The 25,126-nt window shown below is 45.5% G+C and overlaps 3 protein-coding genes and 1 long non-coding RNA gene across 4 annotated transcripts in view; 2 read left to right on the top strand and 2 right to left on the bottom strand.

Annotated features, from left to right (window-relative positions):
• Positions 1 to 1,802: 1,802 nt before the first annotated feature.
• LOC118511843 (G2/mitotic-specific cyclin-B-like) lies at positions 1,803 to 4,302 on the bottom strand. Its single transcript, XM_036055386.1, has 5 exons — positions 4,021 to 4,302; positions 3,303 to 3,800; positions 3,008 to 3,193; positions 2,486 to 2,929; positions 1,803 to 2,410 (listed from the first exon to the last, which is right to left on the bottom strand). The coding sequence occupies exons 1-5, from the start codon at positions 4,045 to 4,047 to the stop codon at positions 2,117 to 2,119; spliced, it is 1,449 nt and encodes a 482-aa protein (XP_035911279.1). The 5' UTR covers positions 4,048 to 4,302; the 3' UTR covers positions 1,803 to 2,116.
• Positions 4,303 to 5,260: 958 nt separating this feature from the next.
• On the top strand, positions 5,261 to 7,726 carry LOC118511842 (G2/mitotic-specific cyclin-B-like). The gene is made up of 5 exons (XM_036055385.1): positions 5,261 to 5,533; positions 5,754 to 6,251; positions 6,346 to 6,531; positions 6,610 to 7,053; positions 7,129 to 7,726. The coding sequence occupies exons 1-5, from the start codon at positions 5,507 to 5,509 to the stop codon at positions 7,432 to 7,434; spliced, it is 1,461 nt and encodes a 486-aa protein (XP_035911278.1). The 5' UTR covers positions 5,261 to 5,506; the 3' UTR covers positions 7,435 to 7,726.
• A 3,181-nt stretch (positions 7,727 to 10,907) lies between these two features.
• Positions 10,908 to 12,309, bottom strand: LOC118511840. Its single transcript, XM_036055384.1, has 2 exons — positions 11,613 to 12,309; positions 10,908 to 11,546 (listed from the first exon to the last, which is right to left on the bottom strand). Exons 1-2 carry the CDS (start codon positions 11,681 to 11,683, stop codon positions 11,228 to 11,230), a joined length of 390 nt encoding a protein of 129 aa, XP_035911277.1. The 5' UTR covers positions 11,684 to 12,309; the 3' UTR covers positions 10,908 to 11,227.
• A 1,391-nt stretch (positions 12,310 to 13,700) lies between these two features.
• The window catches only part of LOC118511839, a 39,432-nt gene continuing 28,006 nt past the window's right edge, over positions 13,701 to 25,126 (top strand). Inside the window, exon 1 of the long non-coding RNA XR_004906178.1 lies at positions 13,701 to 14,492. This is a non-coding gene — a long non-coding RNA (uncharacterized LOC118511839). The remainder of the gene's footprint in view (positions 14,493 to 25,126) is intronic.

The raw sequence follows: 25,126 nt of genomic DNA, 5'->3' as shown, positions 1-25,126 counted from the left end.
GCATCATCAAAAAATACCAAACCCAATGGCAAATCGAGGCAAAGAACCGTGGTGACAACAAATTGAAATTATTGTCACAGCAAGAGCCATAAATGATGTTCGGAACTGGATCGATGAGGACTGCACGGTGACGCTAAAAGCATTCGCAGAAAAAGTGTCTCAACAACAAGGTGTTCGAGTTCCGGCCATAACCACAGCGAAGGAAATCAAAGGTTTCAACTATTCCCTGAAGATGGCAAAACTGATACCGGATACCGGTGACGCAACACACCAACGATTATCGAAGAAAGGAAACATTACGCCACACAGTTTTATGAAATAGCGCGCGAAATTCCAGATAATGGTTTAATCTATTGAAACGAAATAGGATTCAACGTCAGCATGTGGACGCTTAAAGGACGATCACAGAGAGGAACACCGGTCACCATCACCGTTCCACAGTTAAGGACTAGGAACATCTCCATCATTTGTGCTAAGCGCAGATACGGCGAGCTGATTTACACCACACACACACACCCGATCCGTTAACCGTTAACAGTTAATATAGTTTATCAAAAAACTGAAGCATACAGCATAGCATAGCCTATCAAATATCTATGCTCAGATTCTTGGGCAAGTGTGCTCGGAAGAGGCAATGAAGGGAGAGCTCCTACTAGAGCTCACATTTCTCTCTGAAAACGAGAGAGAAGAAGTTGAGCGGGCGTTGAGAGGTGTTTAGGATCAGGAACAGGGCTCAATTATGACACTGTCCCAACAACAACTATTGGAATGCCGGGGCCTCGATGAGGTGATCACGGTGGAAAAGCTGGTGGTAGCTCTGGATGACCTGGCTAGGGTCTCAATAAACCCGTCCTGCGTCAGGATGCGTAAGGCCTACGGACATACGCACGTGGCGTCACTGAGAGTGTCGCTAGTGATGGGGGCTGTTCTCATGACTTTGGGGACAGTCAAGATCGGGTGGCATAAGGGAAACTTTATAGAGCCTATGGCAGTGGCTTAGAGCCACCAGTTGGGTCATCTTGCGAAGGAGTGCAATCGGCCCAGCCCCAACGGATTGAATCTCCGATGTGGTCAGTCAGGACACCTGGCACCGGGTTGGCAAAGGCTGCCCATTGAGTGCTCGAGGTAATCATCGAAAACAGATCAACCTGCGTAGGGTATAGGGCAAGCCGAAGGGCACTGTTGGAAATCATAACCTCGCCCAAGTTACCCAACAGTGCAGTCGGGACTCTCCACTGAGTGTCAGCTGGTGGGTACCGACCAGTCTGCCGCTTAAACCGTAATGATAAGCAGAACTTATACTGAATTTCGACTGATCGGATCAACCAAGTAGCCTGAGAAGCTTAAGACACGGTCCGGCACGTCCTTTCCTGGGGGACTCGGAGTTTCAAGGGCCGTGTCTCGGGGAAGATTGGGACCGCTGAAGAGCGTGATCCCAAAGGGTCTGGAAGTGCGCAGTAGGTATCGCGGCGTTCTGGCGTGTTTCTCTCCACTAACCTGGCGTGGGTTGGCTATAAAAACTTTTTTCTCCAAATAATGAAAAAAATCGCTACATGATCAGGCGACCCTAACGGACACGGATACGAGGTGTTGTGTGATAGCATAGTTGTATCATATGGGAGACACCAAAGAAAAGACTGCAATAACGACAATAGGAACAATCATAAAATAGCCCATAGCAGAGGCAGGCAAAAACATCGCCAACGCAGACAGGTGGAAGAAAATGTTAAAGTTCAACAGATATATGAGAAAATTGCTAGACTGATAACAAAATCCTATAAAACCACAAAACCGTTCCTTGCTTTTGTTGCTTACTAGCGTTGTTGTCACTATTGAATTTAATTACAATTTTCATCAGTGTGATGTCTAATTTTCCTTCCTATATATGCTAAATCATGGATCAATCAAAAAACGAACGAACGAACGTAACACAAATACATAACTGATAGATTGAACAGCATCGATCTTACGCAATTGTATTATTAATTTTATCTTGGCCAGCAGAAATGTCCATCATTCCCATTTTAACATTGTCAAAAACACAAACTATTCCTCTAAAACATGATAAAAACTGTAAGTCAAAAATTGCTTAACATCCTAACTACCAACAGGGTAGCTAATTCTCAATCAGTGCCTTAATCTCTTCTCCTTTAAGCTTAGGATGCGTCGAAATGCACTGGAATTTGGAGGACGAATACTTCAGCCAGGGTGACTTCAGTTTCTTTTCCATCATTTTGGGAACGGATTTGATCACGTTTGCCAGCCGCTGTACAATCGGCGACAAACCCCTAACGCTGTAGTGGGTATAGTGTTCCAGCGTTTTGGTCCATATTAGCCCACTGGAACTGTTCCCATCCTCGCCAGATAATGGAAATAGATACAACGATATGTACAATGCCGCGGCCGCAATCTGCAATGTTACATTCCATTTACCAAACATGCAACGGATTTCAATCATTATCATTCACGGTTATCCTTTACTTACCTCGGATGGTTTGTAATGGGCAGTGCTGTAGTCCACGCTGGCAAGCTCGATCAGGTACTTGGCCAGCACGTGATTCACATCCGACGCCTTGGCAGCCTTGGAAAATCGGCGCAGGAAATGCGTTGGAAGGGGCTTGCCCAAGTTGAAGTCCAACGCACGCACCATCTCCTTCTCCATTTCCAGAATCTGATGCTTCTGGTACGTATCGTCGGTGATGAACACAAAGTCGTGAATCTCGGGAGGGAACAGTTCCTCATATTTGGATGCAATGAACATCGCCGTCACGCCCACCAACTGTAACTTCTTCTTCGGAACTGTCTTCACTTTCTGCAGATAACGGTCGATCAGCGACACTGTCATGTGGTAAGTGTCGATGTCCAGCTTAAACTGGTGGTGCACTTCGTTGATCCAATCGATCAGAATCGTTCGCATCTTGTGTGAGATCTGTTGGTCGAATAGCGAACGGCGCTTAGTACATGTTACAGCCACCTTTACCTTACGATGCCCAACGGCACAGCTTACCTCCTTGTGGCCCTCTAGGAAGTTTTCGCGCAAGGCATATCCGGGCCTGCTTTCCAGTTGGTTCAAGTAATTGTAAATATCATTCACGTACTCCGACACCAACATCGGATTCCACCCATCGTTCACGTCAATGTTCTCGATGCTTTCCAAAAGCTTCTGCGAATGGGTGTCCAGCCGTTCGGGTTTCTGCACAGGTAAAAGATCAATTTCTTACTCTTTGGGCTCCTACTTCGCTCGCCCACATACACACACACACACACACACCCGAATTTGGCAGATCGCCCCCGGTACGTACCTTGGTGGTCGTCGAGATGGTTTCGCCTTCGTCCGATGATGATGCGCTGCTGCTGCTGGGAGCGCTTTTTGGCTGAACTTTTCGATTTTGCTTCGCCAATGTCCGCAGCGACAGCTGGCTGTCCTCGCGCTTGAGCGTTACGTGCTTTACCTCGTTGCCTTTGTTCAATTGCACGTGCACCTTTACAGGTTCCGCGTTGCCACCAGCTTTCGGGTCTGCCGTAGATTTTATAGATTCTGATCTGGTGACGGGTTTTTTGGGAATGGCTACCGCGGCCGATCCATCCGCCTTCCGCCAACGGGTGTCTACGCGAGGCTTGATGTTCTTCAGCGTCGGGTTGGCATTCTTCAGCACAGCTCCCTTTTCCGCGCCTTTGCCAACCAAGTCCTGGGATGCATTGCGTAGCACTTTGTTACCCAGCTCGCCCAACACGGGACGCCTTGTGGCGGCTACCATTTTCTTCACACCTCCTTCGTGCAGGTTTCCCGCTACGTGGTTCTGTACGGCCAAAAATACGCACCATTAAACAGTGTACAACAGTACCTTTCGCAGATCATCGTTAGCATTAGAACGCTTTGCTCGAAGTGCAAAATGGTTCCGACGGCCATCGACATTTCTTCTAGCCCTGGCCGACCGTTCCAAAGCCAACCCATTTGACCCGACACCAATGGCGTCATCAACGGTGAGCATCAACTGCGAGTGACCAAACTGCACTTACCTCATCAATTCTGATAATACGGGACATCTTCGACAGTTTTCCTGTTTATCTATCGGTGTAGAAGGTGGCAAAAGCCGTCACAAACAATACAACACAAAAAGGCGCTACAAATATATACAGCTGTTTCTCACGCCAACAGTACGCCGAGCTTGCAATCGGCCGGTGACACCAAAACCGTTTGAATTCGTACGAACCCTCGGAGACGTTGAGCGCTAATGAACGAAAAGGCCTGTTGGCAGCACACGCACACACGTTCGAACTGCTGTCGACAGAAGAATGCGTTTTCTATGCGTTCTTCGATGACAGCAGCCAGGGATACTCAACCTACCAATTCATAATTATTAACAACATCGTGGAGGAAGATCAAGGTGTATTGTATTTAGAAGGTGATTTTTTGTCGATTTGACTGCCCACCATTTAAGTCGAGATATGTCAGAGTTTTTTTTTACAAAAACATATGGTATGGGGCTACCAACATGAACAAACAGTCTCGATTCTCAGTCCCTTGAGCAATGTCGCTAGTTTATGGGTCAGCTTCGCATATCAAATGTTCTCCGCCAGAGGATTGACGATATTTGGTTGCATTTTCGTCAAAAAATCGCAAGCGATACCACCACCGGCGAATCTTTAGACGCTACCATCACTCTTCTCAATACCCCTCCCCTCGATGACTACGGAACTGCTATGGCAGGTTGAGAAATGTCAATTTGCTCTAAACAACTCTACATACTATATCCGTATACCTTGAAGAAGATAGCAAATGATCGAAGCAAAATCTCGTCGATATTGATGTTAATATTTCGCTTTTCTCCTACATTCTTTTTGATGTCTTGAAATCTGGTTGATACCATTCATAATGTACCCTCGGCTTTAAAATCGGCATGACTACCCTGGGATTGTCCAGTTGCCTGGAATAGGGTTAAAAATAGTTTATTTTTCAGATGGACAAATACCGTTACATTTCATACATTAAGATAATGTCACAACTCCGTCGTATATTTTAAAGTCCTAAGTTTCGTTCAAATTTTATATGGGGTTAGCCCGACGGCAAAGGTTTAAAAATTCGTCTTACAAAGAAAACATAATTTATTATTCGATGTTTTTGACAAATAGCCCCGTATGATGAAGCTGTGTCTCGATCATTTGCCATCTTCTTCCACAATGTTGTTTATTAATTATGAATTGGTAGATTGAGTATCCCTGGCTGCTGTCATCGAAGAACGCATAGAAAACGCATTCTTCTGTCGACAGCAGTTCGAACGTGTGTGCGTGTGCTGCCAACAGGCCTTTTCGTTCATTAGCGCTCAACGTCTCCGAGGGTTCGTACGAATTCAAACGGTTTTGGTGTCACCGGCCGATTGCAAGCTCGGCGTACTGTTGGCGTGAGAAACAGCTGTATATATTTGTAGCGCCTTTTTGTGTTGTATTGTTTGTGACGGCTTTTGCCACCTTCTACACCGATAGATAAACAGGAAAACTGTCGAAGATGTCCCGTTTTATCAGAATTGATGAGGTAAGTGCAGTTTGGTCACTCGCAGTTGATGCTCACCGTTGATGACGCCATTGGTGTCGGGTCAAATGGGTTGGCTTTGGAACAGTCGACCAGGGCTAGAAGAAATGTCGATGGCCGTCGGAACCATTTTGCACTTCGAGCAAAGCGTTCTAATGCTAATGATGATCTGAGAAAGGAACTGTTGTACACTGTTTAATGGTGCGTATTTATGGCCGTACAGAACCACGTAGCGGGAAACCTGCACGAAGGAGGTGTGAAGAAAATGGTAGCCGCCACAAGGCGTCCCGTGTTGGGCGAGCTGGGCAACAAAGTGCTACGCAATGCATCCCAGGACTTGGTTGGCAAAGGCACGGAAAAGGGAGCTGTGCTGAAGAATGCCAACCCGACGCTGAAGAATATCAAGCCTCGCGTAGACACCCGTTGGCGGAAGGCGGATGGATCGGGCGCGGTAGCCGTTCCCAAAAAACCCGTCACCAGATCAGAATCTATAAAATCTACGGCAGACCCGAAAGCTGGTGGCAACGCGGAAGCTGTAAAGGTGCACGTGCAATTGAACAAAGGCAACGAGGTAAAGCACGTAACGCTCAAGCGCGAGGACAGCCAGCTGTCGCTGCGGACATTGGCGAAGCAAAATCGTAAAGTTCAGCCAAAAAGCGCTCCCAGCAGCAGCAACGCATCATCATCGGACGAAGGCGAAACCATCTCGACGACCACCAAGGTACGTACCGGGGGCGATCTGCCAAATTCGGGTGTGTGTGTGGCGAGCGAAGTAGGAGCCCAAAGAGTAAGAAATTGATCTTTTACCTGTGCAGAAACCCGAACGGCTGGACACCCATTCGCAGAAGCTTTTGGAAAGCATCGAGAACATTGACGTGAACGATGGGTGGAATCCGATGTTGGTGTCGGAGTACGTGAATGATATATACAATTACTTGAACCAACTGGAAAGCAGGCCCGGATATGCCTTGCGCGAAAACTTCCTAGAGGGCCACAAGGAGGTAAGCTGTGCCGTTGGGCATCGTAAGGTAAAGGTGGCCGTATCATGTACTAACCGCCGTTCGCTATTCGACCAACAGATCTCACACAAGATGCGAACGATTCTGATCGATTGGATCAACGAAGTGCACCACCAGTTTAAGCTGGACATCGACACTTACCACATGACAGTGTCGCTGATCGACCGTTATCTGCAGAAGGTGAAGACAGTTCCGAAGAAGAAGTTACAGTTGGTGGGCGTGACGGCGATGTTCATTGCATCCAAATATGAGGAACTGTTCCCTCCCGAGATTCACGACTTTGTGTTCATCACCGACGATACGTACCAGAAGCATCAGATTCTGGAAATGGAGAAGGAGATGGTGCGGGCGTTGGACTTCAACTTGGGCAAGCCCCTTCCAACGCATTTCCTGCGCCGGTTTTCCAAGGCAGCCAAGGCGTCGGATGTGAATCACGTGCTGGCCAAGTACCTGATCGAGCTTGCCAGCGTGGACTACAGCACTGCCCATTACAAACCGTCCGAGGTAAGTAAAGGATAACCGTGAATGATAATGATTGAAATCCGTTGCATGTTTGGTAAATGGAATGTAACATTGCAGATTGCGGCCGCGGCATTGTACATATCGTTGTATCTGTTTCCATTATCTGGCGAGGATGGGAACAGTTCCAGTGGGCTAATATGGACCAAAACGCTGGAACACTATACCCACTACAGCGTTAGGGGTTTGTCGCCGATTGTACAGCGGCTGGCAAACGTGATCAAGTCCGTTCCCAAAATGATGGAAAAGAAACTGAAGTCACCCTGGCTGAAGTATTCGTCCTCCAAATTCCAGAACATTTCTACTCACTCAAAACTGAAAGGTGTTGATATTGATATGTTAGCCGAGGGTAAGCTAGTTCTGTGAGGTTATTTGCCTTTGTGTTAGTTTAATTTTGTGTTTGGTGTGTTTTTTTTACTATGCCTTTTTTAATTTTGTGTGTAAAGATCTATTGAATGAGTCTCCTCTCCAATGAATGAGTAATCATTATTTTGATTATGATACCAATTTATTACTAAAATTTTGAGCAGGAGAGATTGTGAGTCAACTGAGCGGATGTTGGGGTTAATTTTGTACAATGATGGTTCAAATAAAAGCGACTGAATAAAACTAGTCGAAGCAAACGTTTTGCTTCCGATTAGCAGTTTTAAAACATGTACATTGGTTTGATTTCTGGCCGTATCTGATTGAGTATGATGACTATTACGGATTTTTTCCGTTCCACATTATATTTTAATTAAATTAACCATGCCTCAGGGATATAGCAAATTATTTAAAAAAAAAATTTTCCATGCGTTTTTGTTTAGTTTAAATAATAAGTTCAGTATGCAATTTCCTAGCTCGAATCCTCCTGGTGATAAAGTGATGAAGGTTCATACCTTACATTCTTGAACAAATCTTAAAATCCTTTCGCTTTTTTTAGGGAGTTGATCTCATTCCTTGTCGGGCCTAACATTTCTATACTATTTTCAAAATCACAGTAAAAGTCTAATCTTACTAACAAATGCGTTTTTCGGTTGTTTAAAGTCTGTTGTCTTTATATTTTGTTTTTTTATCAAAATTTTGTCTGGTGCAATTTTCATGACGTGCCTCTACGGTATATCACTTCGTTAGTTTTATAGATATGAGAGCTCTGCGATGTAAAGTGAACCTTGTCACTGGAGTTAGACATTCACACGGACATCCCTCTAATGAATTTCATTCTAGGTTTGTGTATATTCGTATTTTACTACAACAGGGTGATTTTCGTAAAAGAGAAGAGTTTTTTTTCCATCTATTACGTTTGAAAATTTCAGGCAGATTAAATAAATTACTATCCTATTATCAAGATTCACTCAAATGTAGTCACCATTTCCCGCTTCAATCCTGCTGCATTTTTTCTGGTATGGACTTTACAAACTGTTTTAGTTTGGTCTTGGTCTAATTAATTAGAAGTTCTGGGTAATTTTATAGACCAAACATTTGGACTGGTGTTGTCGTTGACATTGTCCAAAATCCGTTGTTTTTTTTTTAATTTTTCGGTGCGTTGATTTTCCACAGAAAATTCCTGCCATACATCCGCCCCACCATGGATATAACAGTGTTTAGCAACTCCTCGGAGTCGCCTGAAGTCAACCTGAGTCAACAATCCTCATCACATCGTCAGTTTGGGAAAAATCACTCTAGAATATATGAGTAATGTCCTAATAAGTCTTTATTTCATGCCTGATTTTTTTTTGCTGTACTTCAGGGAGCATTTGGCAAAAAGCATAATATCATTACTTCGATGGCCGCCACGAGTCATCATGATACAAGTTATTCTCAGGTGATCAAGTGATCATCAATGATCAGTCAGTCATCTATTCTTTCTGGCATATGTAATATAAATGTAAAAAGTGTTCAAACTGCCGAATGACGAATAGTGTGTATGTTAATACCTCTAAGCTACGGAAAGATCTAATTCGTCGTAGCTTAACGACCTACAAGGGCATGTCAGCCATCTAATGGCTTACTAGACGCATTGGTTCCGCGCAGTACGGCCCTAACGGGATTCGATCCCCTACGAATAAATAGCCCAAATTGTCTGAATAAATAGGAATGACGAATAAATAGGAGAACTAGTCTGGAGTTCAAAACGCGTTCTACGCAAAGTTTTCCAAAGCATAAATATGGTCTGTTGGGAAACAAATTCTATAATTGGTGGTGTTGCGACAACGGCGCCGGTCTTTATACGACAGAACCGGGGATCAAATTCCATCCGGATCGTTTCCCCGTAGACTATTCAACAATGTAGTATGATTAAGTCTTACTTACTTACTTATCAGGCGCTACAACCTCTTCGAGGTCTTGATCTGCAGCAACAATCCTCGATACCGCTCACGGTTTAGCACCGTCATCTGCCAATCCGTTATCCCGGCCATTCTGGCGGACGCATCAACGCCATCACTCCATCTTAATTTGCGCCTACAACGCCTCCTCTGTCCGTGTGGACGGACTAAACGGATTTAACGGGCTGGATTGTCCGGTGTCATTCTCATGACGTGACCAGCCTACCGGAGCCTGGCGAGTCTAATTCGCTGCACGATGGTGAGATCATCGTACAGCTCGTAGAGCTCGTTATTGTAGCGGCTCCTCAATTGTCTTTCCACACATACGGGGCCAAGAATCCTTCTGAGCATCTTCCTCTCGAACGCGGCTAAGAGGGCTTCGTCAGTTTTGGACAGAGTTCATGTCTCAGAGGCGTATGTGAGTACTGGGACTATAAATGTTCTGTACAGTCCCAATCCTCAGGCTTTAGTATGACCGTTGGCAGCCAGCACCCATGCGCGTAACTCAACATCAATAATGTTGACGATGCTGACTACTGACGTCAGATAGGCGATGTTTTGGACCACTTCGAAGGTGTGGTCACCTATCTGTACATAATGTTGGTCACTGTTATTCTTACAAGCCTGGTAAGCTTGGTTACCTCGGGATTTCGAAAGAGCTCATCACGTCGTACAGTTTTACCCTGGCTATGCTGTCATATGCGGCTTTAAAATCAATGAAGAGATGGTAGGAGAGGAGCTTCTGCTCCGCCATCTTCTCCATGATTTGCCGCATCGTGAAGTCTAGGAAGCCAGAAATGGCAGGCATGACCTAAGAGGTCGTTAAATCAAACAAGAAGATGCTTAACAATCTGCTAGCTAATAGCAACCATATAATAACTACTTTAACGAGCTACCGTATGCTATACTTCCAGGAGTCGTTAAAATATAGCGATAAAGTCTCGGGGATATGGTTCAGCCCCAACTACGTAATGCGTTACTCAGATCCAATATCACCAATATCGATCCAGCTTGGCAATCTGTAGCGTTGGTGGTACGAGGTGGGTTTAATGTTATGTGAAGCTTAGGATTGATTATATAAAGATTTACGCAATTCCAAAGATTGATAGTATCACCTCTATCTGCATATGTCACTTGGCTCACATTGCGCTTATGCTAATGTTCACCCATTATCTCAAAGTTACCACGAGATTAATGAAGTAACAAAAAACCCCCAGAGTTGTTTTTGAGTTGTAAATTTCAACTGGTTTACGAGAGATTTTCAGACACAGACACTGTCAACAAATTAATACGAAACGTATCCGACCGATACGTGCTGCATTACTCATTGCTATTTGAATGTATCGTGCTTCTCACTTAATCTCCGCACCCTAAGTAAGCCAACCCCCACGGTATAATTCGTTCAATAAAGCGTCCGGAAGTAGTGGATGCAGCAAGCGTTGCGTTTCAGCTTGCTTCCCCCATATTACCCTCGCCCCGTGTGACAGTGATCTGTATGTGTGATCTAATGACCGGAAGTATTGAATTAGTTTTTAATTCCTTTTGGGACGGTGCTTGAATGACTGTGTGGTGGGGAAAAACACACCACTAACCGGCAAACAAGACAGAACATCCAGTCGGCAACCAACACCCAGCAATAGAGCGCGCGCTCTATTCGATAATCACCCGTTAGTCACCCGTGTGTTGTTGGGTTGGATGTTTTCCCGGTCGAAAAAATCATACGATCATGAATGAGTGCCACACATTCGACAAGGCCGACCCAGGCGGGAACAAAGCGAATGGAAGGAGATGATCGCACACTGCCTAATGGACAAAGATTTATTTACTTATCAAAGACGTCATTTTATTATAGCTTAATTCACACCCATCTCAACCGTGTCCTGGGCGCGCCGCAGCAACTTTCGTCCTCCTGCCAAGCGGAGTACGGCCTGCCGTTTGTAAATCGTTTCGATTTCAATAAGATAAGAACGATCAACTGGCGGCAGCTCTCCGATTTGTGTTGTGCCGCTGATGCTGGTGAAGGTTCGAGACGGTTGTCTTTCCCTCGGTTTCTGCTGGTAGTGACGGATGCTGTTCGGCCGGCCGGGCTGGACATCCCGCTTTCGAGTAAGCGGTGCGATGTGCCGCTCATCGCTCACATGCTTCTCGCACCACATCAGCACATAATTAGATCTACATTTTTAAATGAAATAATGACCATAATGGGTGACAGTTTTCATATATATTAACAGTAACAACCCTCGAGTGCTGCATCCCGGGAGGCATGGGCTGATGGGCACGGCAGGTTCCACGCGCACGAGAGCGCTCATGGGAGCCGCCGGAATGAGCTGAATCTGTGCTGGGAGTGCTTACTTACTGCCCGTTGGTTTTGATTTCATTGTCACTGATGCTGAAATGAATGATGCTGCCAACGGTTGACCGCGGGACACACTGTTGGGCGACCATTGGGGTGATGATCGGTTCTGCGGCGGCGGATGCATGTACGCGGATGGGTCCGAAGCGAGATAAAAGTAAATCTCGTCCAATGTGATTATCCGATGAGGACGCCCGTTGGTGCGGTTGATGGTGGGCCGCGCCGCTTACTTTACGGGATGTTATTCATTGAAAATGAACGATTTCAACATGCTGCCCCAGAGCCGTTGTCGTTAATTTCACTTGATTGTGTTGATGAAAATGTCTGACCGGTTGCGGCGGAGTACGATAATGATAGGTACGATTGTTTTTTTTTTTTTTGTTTGATGATTCTCAGTTGTTTTGGATATCTGAGATGGTCAAGCGTTTGACATTGTTCTTAACTGTTTGAAATGTTTTGTAAAGAGGCGTGATTAGTATCACAGGTTGTAGAAATACGTCCAGGTCGTTTCTATGAAATAAGAGAAGGAAAGAGAGGAAAATTCGGTTGCAAAATTCCTCTTAGGGCTTGTAATATTCTATTATCGATTTGAAATCTTGTAATGACCGAAATAGAAGTCAGTTCCATATTATTACAGCAAACAAGTTTTCTTATTTCAAATTTCAACAGCTAGCTATTATCAAAAGTACGTTACAAAAGAATATTCAGTTGTTACAGTTATTTGTATAAGGTTTTGAAAGTAAATTTCCGTATGGCTCGTAAAATAATTCTCTACAAAGTAATACCGTGATGTTTGATGTGTCGGAACGCGAGACTTTTACGCCGCCTGCGAACGTCTTTGAGCCCATGGAATTTTGGTTGCAGCATCGATTGTCAAGAACATATTAACATGCTTTCCATGCTTTTTTTTTGTTTAGTTTTGGGAGTTACCAGAAGTCGTATGGGATCTAAATGTGGCGAATAGGGTAGATACTGCAACAAGCAGTTGCATCAGATAGTGTTTCATAGTGTTAAACTGACCCTGAAAATCCTTTTTATCCTTTCAAAATTGCTCCAAATATTGCTCGGAAAGTTGCATTTGAACGAGTTTTTGATTGAAACCCCAAAACTTCAGCCATAATTTGTCACGTTCTTTCAGGTGCGATGTATATTATTTTGTCGCTTATTATTTTAAGCATGGAGACACTGGTTTTGCCATCTGAGAAACTTTGTAAAACGGCAGCTATTTTTCATTGCTATTTAACATGTTCTGGGTTTTTACGATTTAGTTTTGGCTCGCTGTACACATTTCTTGACGCACCTCACTCGATTTCTTGCTATGGATGCATACATCTTGAAATGCAAATAAACGATTTTTGAACGAGAGCATTTGATTTCATCAACTATCAAAACCGTCATCAGGCGGCTGATGAAATTAAATGCTTTCGAGGAAACTAAGCGACTAACAAGATAGTGAGAATGTGTGCAGTCAGTCAAAACTAAGTAGCGTAAACCATGTAAAGTTTGAAAAAAAGGCTTTCAAAAACGAAAAATAAATATTTTAAGAAAAAGAAAGAAAATAAAAGATTTTAGATCAAAATTTTGAACTGTTACTGAAAGGAATAATTGAGGAGAAATTTATTATTTAAAAAAAATTGTCCCATGAAATCAAGGAGGTACAAAACAGTATTGATCCTTCATGTAGCTTTGTTTTATTTACATTTTTTAAGCTAACATTTTAAAATATAATTCATTAGCCTGCACTGTAAATCGTCCAGAATTAATGATCCAATTTAGCAATGCAGCGCACTACTCACACACATTTATGCCCGGCAGTGCCTGCACCGGAGCCACACGTGACGCGCGATGCCCGAGTGCGTACGGGTATTGGCGTTTGGCGCGAGCTTGAGTGGTAGTGGTGCAAACGCGCACGCTGCGTGCGTTTTCTCCGCTTCGGCACCCAAACGGGGGGTCTCGTCCGGTTCGGCAGCTTTCGGTTCGCTTATTCGTAAACAAACCGCCGGCGCGCGTGGACCGGGGCGCGACTGTAACCGCGAAACTCGCACCCGTCGAGGCGGCGAGCCAGCCTCGTTGGGACCACTGGCCATGGTTCCAACAGGTACGGCGCGCGCCCCCTGGGATGCGTCCCCTTTGTGTACGAAATCAGAAGTACGAACATGCTTGAACAAAGCCGTGCTTTATCGTTCCCTATCGTTAGTCCTTAGTTAACGTAAAGGAGTTGCAGTGGCAAACAGCAGCAGCAGTGACGTTACGTTTAGCGTTTTAAGAGAGCCTAGCAGCAATCCCGTGTGTGTTGCGCTTAGTGTGTAAGAAGCGCACTGCAAAGCGTTAACTGTTCTATGTTCCGTAACACTACGCAGTCTTTCCAAGTTCGCCAGGAGCTTTTAAACAGTGCCAAGTGCCGACCGACCAGTAGTGTGTCCCGCCCAAGTGAAGCATTGATTGAGCGGGAAACGTGAAGTGCATCGTGGGAAGGAATGTTCCCTTCGGGTGTAGTTACTGGACGAACATGTGAGGGATGACCAACCCACCGTAGTGATCGCTCGTATTAATCGATCGTGCCGATCGGATGTGCGAATTTGTGCACCGTCTGCAGAAGCCGTCATCAAGATCCACCGGGATATCCTCCACCCATCTTCGGCGTTTGGAGTGAGAGGAGGCTGGTCTGGCAGACTCTCGCGCTCAAAGAAGCCCATGAAGCGGATGTACATCGTTAATTTGGGATATTTTCAACGTTCTGAGCGAAGAAGAAGAATACATAAAAGGTAATTGTAATTATGTGTGCATGTACGCGTATTGGGGCACAAGTGTGTGTGTGCGAGTGTGTTTCGGTGGTGTTCATCATCTTTTCGTTAAATCTTCCCCCCCCCCCCGAAACGCGTAATTATTGTCAATGAGAAAGCGAACAACGGGGTGGGAACGTGTTTGGGCGCGTGAGGTGCGCTAGGGGTTGCAAACACGTTTCCGAAAACTAATCATCATAAACCGACGGGCCCAACTAATTGCCAGCCTGGAAAAGCGCTTACACGGGTGTTTCCAAAAGGCCGGTAAAAGAAATCATGTTTCAAAGTTGGCGCGCCACCAGCGAGTGCAGCTCATTGAAAAAAAAGGGTGCGACAAGCCTCTCTCATCGTGTGGCCAATCTGCATATCGAACATGTTGGCCGAGAAACGAAGGAGGGTGAATGGTGGACCGGGGGAAAGGGACGAAAAATCAGAATTCGCCCTTTAGAATGCGATCGAATGCAACATTAACGACGAGGGAAAGAATACTAATGCGCCAAATGAGCGTGCCCCGGCCTTCTAATCATTTTAATAATTTGTTTTGAACATGGAAAGTAATTATCTACTCCCTTTCTACTGCTGCTGTTGCTGGTCTGATGAGCTGAGAGATCGTGTGGTTTTCCATCCCAGCGTCCACACCGGTCCGTTCGCTGCTGGCTGTGGGCCGTTAATAGACACTTTATGGTCATATATATGTATGTTCGAGTTGCCCCTCACGTAGGGCTCCACCGAGCTCTCCCATCTCTGCCATTCCACAGAGGACTCCGGCGAGGCGTTCAACAGTCCAAAAAATTCACGAAAACGAAAACATCTCAATTAAATTTGTACCTCCGCAGAGGATAATTATTAGTAATTATTATTTTCTGTATGCTTCTTGATTTTTTGTGTCTGGAGTATTTGGTGTGTAGAACTCCCCAAAAAAGTTTCCTCTCACTCTCGCGGAGGGGGGGTTTTCCTTCCCAACAGGTTTCGGGTGTGTGCGTGTGTGTGTGTAGGACGAAGATTATTTTGAGATGGTCTTTTTTTCTCGCCCCTTTCCGCTTTACCGGTACTTGTGTTCGTTGTGAGCCGCGGGTTTGTGTTATGATGATCAACTCATTACACAGCGTCGGAGTTTGTGTTGCAACACTTGTCTTCTCTACATTGTAATTGTATCTTTCACTTTTTTTGTATTGGAACACTTCAATCGTCTAAGGCGTTGATGTTTTAATTGGAGTCAGTGTCGACCGATCGTTAAGGGTACACGTGGTGGAAGTGGGTAACGGTTTCGGCGCACACGCTCTTGCCAAGAAGTCCCGAACGACATCAGCGAACCTTACTAGGAAGACGTTTAACGAAGGTTTTCGAATGCGCTTTTGGTGGAACTAAAGATCCCTTTTTTTTGGGGGCAAGAAACCGATCCTGTCGTATGGGAGTGTAATATCCAGGAACACTGTGTTCAATTCCCGACGGTATATTTTTGAAGGCGCGTCCGGTGTTGCTGACCGTTATGATGCGGTAGCTCTTCCTTCAAGAAGCTCAATTAATTCGTCACCGAAAACCTATCGATTAGTCAGGTACTATAGATATGATTGAGGAGTGTTGAGTGTATCGCCAAACCTCATTAGCGATAAAGAAGGGTTGCAATGAGGCTCAGGCTCAGGCAGGAGATAAAAGTGATTTGAAATGAGTAAGAATTCTGTAAGCCATCCTCTACTTAACGATCATCTTTTTATGCACGACCGATGCTGCGGTTGTAGCATTTTTATAGCATTTGCTGTTCCCGTCCTAAACCAGTTCGTGTAGCAAGCACGATCATGCTAGTATTGTTCCGCGCTTTTGAGAGGCGAGATACGAAATTATACTTGACATTCGTCCGGACAGCCGGGACAGCCCGCTAGCTCGGTGCACGGTGCATCAGCGATGGGCAAACTTTGCATAGAAGTCTATTAATTGCGGTAACACGGCCCGTTGCAGTTTAAGGCAGCGAGCATGACTCGGCTCGAAATCGATGATCCATTGAGAGCGGGTCGTCGTCTTCATCACGCCCAGCCTCAACACTCTGATCGGGTCCAATGCCTTCTTGCGCCGGTGTTTGGTGATCTTCAATCTCTCCTCCCTCTCTGGAGTCAGCTGCAAAGCACAAATAAAGCCCTTTGTGTGTGTGTGTGTGTCTGTGAAGAATGCTCTAGCATCGATCGATATTTCCTGCTCAGCACTGGGATCGATGCTCAGGGTGTTGTACCGCGTGTGTGTGTGCTTTATTGTGCAGTTTGTGATTATGGCGGGCAATGCATGTGCGCTCGAAGTGCAATTCGATGATGCGGCGCAATCCATCGACCACCTCGCACACACACACACAGTGTCGAGTCTGGGCCTGTGTTTATGAGCAACAGGGCTTAGGGCCCGCGTGCACTGCTTCTCGCGCTGGTAATTATATATTTTGATGCAGGCAAAACAATTTTCAATAAATAATAATGCTTATACGATCGAGGAACCAATAATGAGTTTGCACCGTCCAGATCGCCTCCGGGTGCATTCTCCGGCCGTTCGGTTCAGAACCTTCGACGAAGCCGTTGTGTTTGCTTCAGAGTTTCGACTGCCTCGGCGGTCGCGGCGGTAACAAACCAGGGAAGAGTGCGAATGAGATCAAGCCGCTGGCCCCGGGAAGAATTATACTCGGCGAACAGCGTTCGACGTTCAGTCGCGACCGATATGCCTGCCAGGAGGCTTAGCGTTGCTTAACTGAGCGCGCGCAAAACAAATTAACATTCCAAATATGAATTAAAAATGCAAACGAGCTTTGCCAATACTCGCTTGTGCCTGCAAAGGTCTGGGTCGTGGGGTGCATTACTTAGCCGATTTTCCAATGAGACTGCATCCTTGCGCGATGCTCCGACCACAGCATAACGTTTGCATAGGGATGAGAAGTGAGAATTATATGGCACATGATTTAAGCCACGTCAATAAAATCCTGACCGGCTGCCTTTGTGTCAGCTTCCTTCCATTGGGCAGGACCGGTGAGCGCAACACCCCGTGGGAAGAGCTTTAACAATTAAAAGTTGAAACCCTTTGGCCAACCGACTACGGCGACTGCAGTTGTGAGAGCGCAAATGAAATTCAAACATAAAATATGACGCCCAGGTAATGACTTGCAGCGAGCCCGTGCACGCGAAGGAGCGTAAAGAAAGGACCGGTAAGGTTAAACTGGACCAGTGAATGCCTCGGGATATGATCTTCTGGACGTCTTTAGATGAGGTCCAAGCTTTTTTTTTCTCTTTTTACTGCTGTCGTTGTTCACCGTAGGACTGATCTTTGATCTGGGCGCATTGTGGCGTTCGGGAAATCTCATCCAACGTTTGTTCGTTTTGTGAAAGGAGTTCGCTGCAAGCGCGATCTTCGGTAGAACCTTAACCTGAACAGTTGTCTTCCGGCTTCACCCTCCTCGAATGTTGCACGCGTGAATTAATTATATCATTTCGATGCTGTAAAAAAGCGATCATCACTCCCGGCCCCCTTTTATCATCCTTGTTGGCGTGGCCGATGTTCCCCGTTCCAATGGTGGTAGGAACTGATGACCTATTGGTGGCACACGCTCCACTCTTCGGATGGGAAACGATATCCACCGCCCATCTTTCCGATGTTTGTGACGTGTCTTTTTCGGCCGAAGCTTGTTACCTGGTACTTCGCGACCGTGCACGCAGTCAACACTCCGCAAGCATAAGGTGCGGAAAAGCGGTAAAAACGGAAAGCGGCGTGTGTGTGTGTGTAGAATACACAAACCATGGAATATATAGGAAAAAGGGAAAAGAGATCCGATCCTGCCCGCAAAACGGGGTGGAGATCATTTGGTGGCTAATGGACAGCCCCGATCGTTACTTGTCGAAACTACGTCTCAGGTGTGGTGGTGAGACAGGACAGTTGCTGCTGCGCCATTGTCCGCAGCCAGCACCATCGCCACCAGGACCAGGAAAATGATGTAGAACGAAGAGGACATCTTGCGGGCAACCTTTCGCGCAAACACGTGTGCGTGATCGTGTGTGTGTGTGCGTGTGGGTTGAAAGATATCTTTGTACTGTTTCATCGCCTGAGTATCGCGCAATTTTAACGCGCCTTTGTTTTTTTTTGCTGCTTCCGCCAATCCGCTCGGTTGGTTTATGATTGCAGTGTTGGCATTGCGCATGCTGGCAGCGTTCCCTTTTTTTCGGTCGTACCGGCAGCGCCGGCCAGAAATCCTTTGCGGAGAAGCATTGATACTGATACGATCATGATGATGCACAGGCCGCGGTATCATGTGGCTTTGTTTGGTGTTTAATTGATCCTCGCGCCTGAACCGTTGGGCCACAATGGTGGTTTGTTTTTGCTCGGTGCCTTCATCGAGGAATTATGGCGGTGAGGGAGAAGTTTTTTTTACTAGCGTTTGACGGAACAGAATGAGCAATTCGTAGAATTTGGAGATGCGCAGTAAAATAAGTTATAAAAGCGTTTTCATATTATCGTTCATAAACGTTAGCTTTAAGAAAAATACTAATTTTATACGGTGATGACAATATAAATACGTCACAGAAATTATTGGAATAAAATCCTTATGGTCTAACGTCTATAAGACATTCTGATCAAGTCAGTTGGCAGTCTCCTCGATCGGTGACGCGTTCCAAGTCCAGCTTCTTCAAATGATTATGTTGAGTGATTGTTGCATGGACGTCATCGTCTTAGATATGATAACGGATCTTAGGATAACAATGTCCATCTGGTCCAGAATATTTTTCATCGTTTAGACAAATGCCTGGAGCCAAGTTTTGCAACGACAATCGTTCATCTAATAAAACCTTGATATATTCGAGTATTTTGGGTTCGTTGATAGAGCTCATACGGCAGGACTGAGAATCAAATCCCATCTGGACCTCTTCCCTGTACCGAGGGCCGACTATCTGACTAGTCTATTTAATTCAGATAATTATTTGTAGCTGTTAAGTATAGCTATGTCATCAATAAATTCTCCGAAGGCTAATACAACTAACTTGGATGACCAGGTTGCCCTACTCACTCGTAAGACTGCAACCAGTGACAACGCCAAACGATGCCATTTTCCTTTTAATTTTCTGTAGGCTTATATTCTTGACTTCCGCCAGCAAAAACAGAAACGATTGCGAGTACACCTAAAGTACACCATCTTGTACATTTCGCGTTGTACCTATCTCAGTCATTTTCTCAAAAATCTTCACGTGCAGCACATGAACGGTTCTACCGGCGGTCGGGATATGCTTTTACTTTTCCGTTTGAGTATTTATGCTTTTCATGCCAGTTCGCAAACGCTTTTCCCACTCATTCCTGTGAACCAAAAACCGAAATAAAAACTTAACAAAACCAGCAACGATCACACAAAAAAAAACCCCAACAGAAGAAACAGAACGAAGCGAACGAAAGAGCAACGCGCGCTCGTGTCGTGTGGCGGCTTTGTTGACCCGGTGCATATTTTATGTGTGCGTTTAAAATAATAAATATTGGAATCATCATTATCTCCCGATCGTGATCATGATTGGCTGGGCCGGCGGGTAAACTCCCGCCCGAATCAGAACTCGCCCCCAGCCCATGAGCACACAGACAGACTCGCGCGGTTATATGTGTTTTTATTGTTTGAAATTATTTATGCAGATACAGAACAACAACAGCAACACGACGACGCACGACGACGTAAAGCTCACGGAATCGGGGTGCGGGTGTTGTTCGAGATGACGAAGACACGGTCCGCGGGCCATCCCGCGAGACCAACCCGCTAGCCAGCCCGATCGCCCAGTGGGTGGGTGGGAGGCTTATCGGTCGCTTCAGGCGCTTTTATAGGCGCTGCTGGGTGTGAAAAAAAACTCGACCCGAACAAAAAAAGACGGTCCATCTACAGCTCTCACTCGGTTCACGGCGCGTTCCTTTCTTCCGTCCGGATCGTCCACGATGTCCGGTTTGGTGGCGATCGAGTGGCGAGGGTTTAACTTTTTTTTTGTTTTATTCACTCATCCGCTTTCGTCCTAACTTTAAACATGGCTCAAGAATGCTTCCATTCATACGGTCGGCGGATTGTTTGTTTGCTTTGGTGGGGTGGCTTTATGCTAGCCGGAGTCTATAACGAGATTCGGACAAACGAGGAACCGTCAAACATGAAGATGTCATAGAAGAAGGCAGGGGCAGGGACAAGCGAAACCAGGACGCGATCTCACACACGCGATCGTGTGGCGCAGGGAAGCGGGACACACACACACACATCCAATCGAATTGAACCATCGTTCGATTTCCGAGCCGGTCGGATTTTCATCTCGTGGATCGTTTGTAAAACATTAGGAAATTCAAACTGACCGCTGATCGGTTTTGGGAAACGGGTACTGTACACTCTCCATCGATGAGAGGGTTCAACGACGCAAGCGTTTAGAAGAAAAAAAATGTGCCTTATGGGTGGTTTTCTCGATTGGATTCGATTAATACTTCACAACAACAAGCTTTTCTATCGATGGAAGAGCGTCAAAGCGTCTGCATTGCAAGATCTTAGGGTGATGCTTTGGGTGAGTGGAGAATGTGTCTGTGATACGGTTCTAGCAGGGTGTGATCCCGTCCATCTGGGTGGTAATCTATGGCAACGGAACTGTTCGGTGACTCATGGCGGACTTTCTCGCCATGCGTTATTTATTGTAACGGGTTTCCGATTAGTTAATCCAGAGATTGAGGTGGGTTGTGGACTATCATTAACATGATTAAAGGACCACTTCCATAAGCAGTCCTAGCGCAGAATAACTTGGGCTGTTTGACGTAAAGAATTGTAAAGCGTTGCAAAATGTAGGAGGTGTAATGAGAATTTTGTTTCAATTAACGCTTATTAGACATTTTTTCTTTAGGTTTCTTAATGTTAATACATTGCAACTATTACTAGTGCAAGTAATAGTAGTGACCTAGGATAAGGAAAGTGGACCTTAGTTTAACAGTGTCCTTGAGTCCTTAGACCACGGTCCTAGCGATCCAAATAACTATCCATTATCTAGTATAATGTTCTATTGATACAGAAAAAAAACCTTTAGGAGGAACGATGGCCTGAATAATCGTGAAAAAGGTTTGGCCAAAAAGTGAGCCAGAACAAATTCGGTTGCTAGAACATCTTCTTGATTCTGGAGAAAACAGAGAAACCCTGCCCAATCTATAGGCTGTCAGGCAATCAAATGCACAAATGAAGTGAACTTAAGAATAATACACAGTACTCAGGAATAATACTACCGTACCCAGGGATGTCTAGTATTCTTCCCAGTGGTAGATCAAGGGTTTTGGAGGCTCCGGGCGAAATGGCAGTTGAGGTCCTCTTATAGTGACTCATTTGTGAGTAAGATCAACAGGATTTCCCCCTAAACGACGAAGCCCCAAGCGGTCGCTCCTTCCGCTCCTTGGTTGATCCGCCAATGATTTTTCCTTATGTTGAAGAAGGTCCTAACCAAGATCGAAAAAAAATCTAAATCTCAATCTAAAGCCGTTCATGGCTATGTTGGTAGTACATAATCATTCAAAATGAGTGGTTGTCCGACGGCGATCGCGTCGTAGATGTGAGAGACTTCCAATCCAAATTCCCTGCAGGCTGTGGTAGATAGAAATTTTCAACCAATCTTTAATCAAAGTTCAAAGTGGCCTGGATGAGGAAAATCTCACCACTAACACCTTGAAAGAGCCCAAATACATGGATTAGTGTGCTGAGGGGGGCGGTCCAGTGGCCGAGGCGATAACGGCATCGGTCTTCACACGGCAGGACCGGGGTTCAAATCCCATCCAGACCGCCCCCCCGTACGTATGGCTGACTACTTTACTACGGGTAAAATCATGTCACAGGCAACCATAAACGGCAGGCCGAGACCTCTCGAGGTTGTAGTGCCAAGGAAGAAGAAGAGAATTGTGCCGTGGTTGTAATATTCCTTTGTCATTCTCATACAACTGTCAAAAGAAAATAATTGCGGGCCACAAACTTAGTCATGGAGGAGGTCCTCCAATGTGTCATCGCTCAGTCAAATTGTCAGTTAAAGTTTTGTGTAAGTATAAGAGATAGAGTGTGGAATAATACTGCTGGCGTACTGGGCAGTACCGGATATACAATTTCATCTGGACCATTCGACAGTAGTGAGAAGGCATTATCCAACTAAACGCGTTATCATTTAGTGTGGTAAGCCATTATATGGCATGACCACGCAGGTCGTTTACTGATATAATCCTCGATAAACGCAAACAAAGTTTACACGATCAAACTTTTCTCAAAGCATCAGCGCAAAACAGAGCCTAAAAGCTAATCCACTGTATTGTGATTAGTACTCAAAATTATGTGAAGTACCTTCATCACTTCAAAACATTTTAAATATTAATGTACAGTTCCATGCATGCAAAATGTGCTCTAATTACTGGCAACTCACAAAACATTTGCTAGCAATGCTGCCGATTCTCCCATTACATCCTTCCATCCATCCATACCGGAGATAATCCCGCGTGCGGTACTCCCCAAATATATGTATCGTTGTCCCGTTCGCCCACCGGTCCCGGGTAACGATCATAAATTGTACCATTGTTGTGCATTTAGCGATGACGATACCAATTTTGATCGCTGCGAACCGTTAGCAAAGGGCGAGCGGAGCGTCTTGGCTTACCGATCTTGCTGGAGCGAAAATCAGGAAAAAATGTGCAACACGGTGCACAACAACCATCACCGATGGTTGAGCAAGATGGGATGTGATTTCTGTCCCCCCCTCCCCCCTCTCACACCACCTCCACCAAAGCTCCCACCATGACTCCCTGGACGACAAAAACCGGTAGCGGTAACGGGCCAATTATCATTGTCAATCTGTGCCTCGTTAATGTGGCTTTCATGCGCATTTGATGCGCACGGACGCAACCCTAAACGCATTCGACAGTTCCGTAGGCGGCCGCGTACTGCAGTGCCGTTCGCCCGATCGGAAGACATGAGGCTTTTGATTTAGTTTAGAATTTAATTGAAGATAATTGAACGCATTTATGCACTCTTTTTTTCTCTCTTTCTCTCTGTGTTTGTGTGCTCATCATCGTGCTGCTCTATTACATGTTTACTGTATAAAATCCTTCGAGTTGCTGTATCGTTAGCCCGGGCTGCGATCGCGTTGGTTGATGCGGGTTAGCCGAGGGAAAAATGTTCCTCCTTTAATCGCATCAAATCCGAATTGACTATGTATGACCCATATGCAAACTTACGCTTGAGATTTATTTTCTTAACTAATCATCTCTCCGTTTATCAACATGCACGCGAAAATTAGATGCCATTTTTAAAATTCGTTCGCTCGGTACTTGTGCTAACGCTTTCTGGCCGCACTTAAATTAATCACAAGCGTGGTATGAAGGCGTTTAAACATATGGCGCGATTGTTGTGCCTGCCAGCGAAAGGAAAATGCACCGAAAACACAGGCGTGCGCAAGAACGGTGGCATCCCCGTACACGTGTCTCTGTTGCTTCCGCGTGTGTGTGTGTGTGTTTGTGTCTGTTTTGGTGTGCTTAGAAACATTTTTCCTATTTTTCTTGTTTAATTTCCGTTGCGGGCATACCGGTGTGTGTCTTGTGCCATTATTATTAAATTAAGCGTTATTTTTTCCCCGTTCCAGCCCGTGTTGTTTTTTTCCATTCCCAGTGTGGGGCTATTCAAATTAAACGAAAATTACAGAATAATTACACAATGATTTTTCGTGCTGAAAATAATTGCTGATAATCAGCTTACATTGTTTAGCGGGAAGCGAACGTTGAAAAATAACAACGAAAAAGCCTCCGCATGTCCGTCACACGGCCAATCCGGCAGCACGCAGACCGATTCCGGTGGAGGTTTTAGGGTGGTACGACGGAGAGGAGCGCCGGGCGGTTTTTTTTTCGTTCAGAATAACCGTTTTGGTCAGTGCAGACGCAAAAAGGGCGAATAAAATTCATAATAAATCATAATTGAAGGTGACATTCCGGGCAGTTCCTCGGGCGAGAGCTAGTCGCAGTCGGCGCAGTCGGCTGCCGGAAAGGTGACGGGTTGGAAAGTTTTTGGACAATAGTGATTGGTTTGGGGGATGTGGAGGGGGTGGGGAGGAACCTGGGAGCTAATTTGATGGCAATTACAATCATATCATTAGAAGCACTGTGCGGTAAGTGAGTGAATGAGCAAATGGGTGAGATTTGATGTTTTAGCTTCATCTTGTGGAGGTCGGGGCGACCGGGGGACCATGGACGAAACCAGCCCCGGCGGAAACATATGCACAGTACACGGTACGGTTGCTCAACTTTTGATCGCTCGACTCAATTATAACCGCTAACAGCTCGACCCGGTGTCGGCGGGCTGTGACGCTGCGGGCCTAAATGGGGTGCTGGTTAAAGGTGTGAAAAGTCAATTAAGGCCACATCGGAGGAAAATACTTTCCACGGGATTTGTGCAGAGCACGGGATGAAGGGTATGTGTTATGTTGTAGCTTTCGTCCAATAGAACGAGGCTCCGGGACTACGACATTAGTGGCCAAAAGAAAGAATAAAATGTGAACAAATTCTATTCCCAAAGTTCTCGTGCGACAATGGGAGCAGTGAAGCTGTCAACCCCATTTTGACATTTGAGCGAAACTATATGCTAAACA

The sequence above is a fragment of the Anopheles stephensi genome, chromosome 3, assembly GCF_013141755.1.
Source record: "Anopheles stephensi strain Indian chromosome 3, UCI_ANSTEP_V1.0, whole genome shotgun sequence".
Classification (NCBI taxonomy): domain Eukaryota; kingdom Metazoa; phylum Arthropoda; class Insecta; order Diptera; family Culicidae; genus Anopheles; species Anopheles stephensi.
This window is presented reverse-complemented; position numbering and strand designations above follow the sequence as displayed.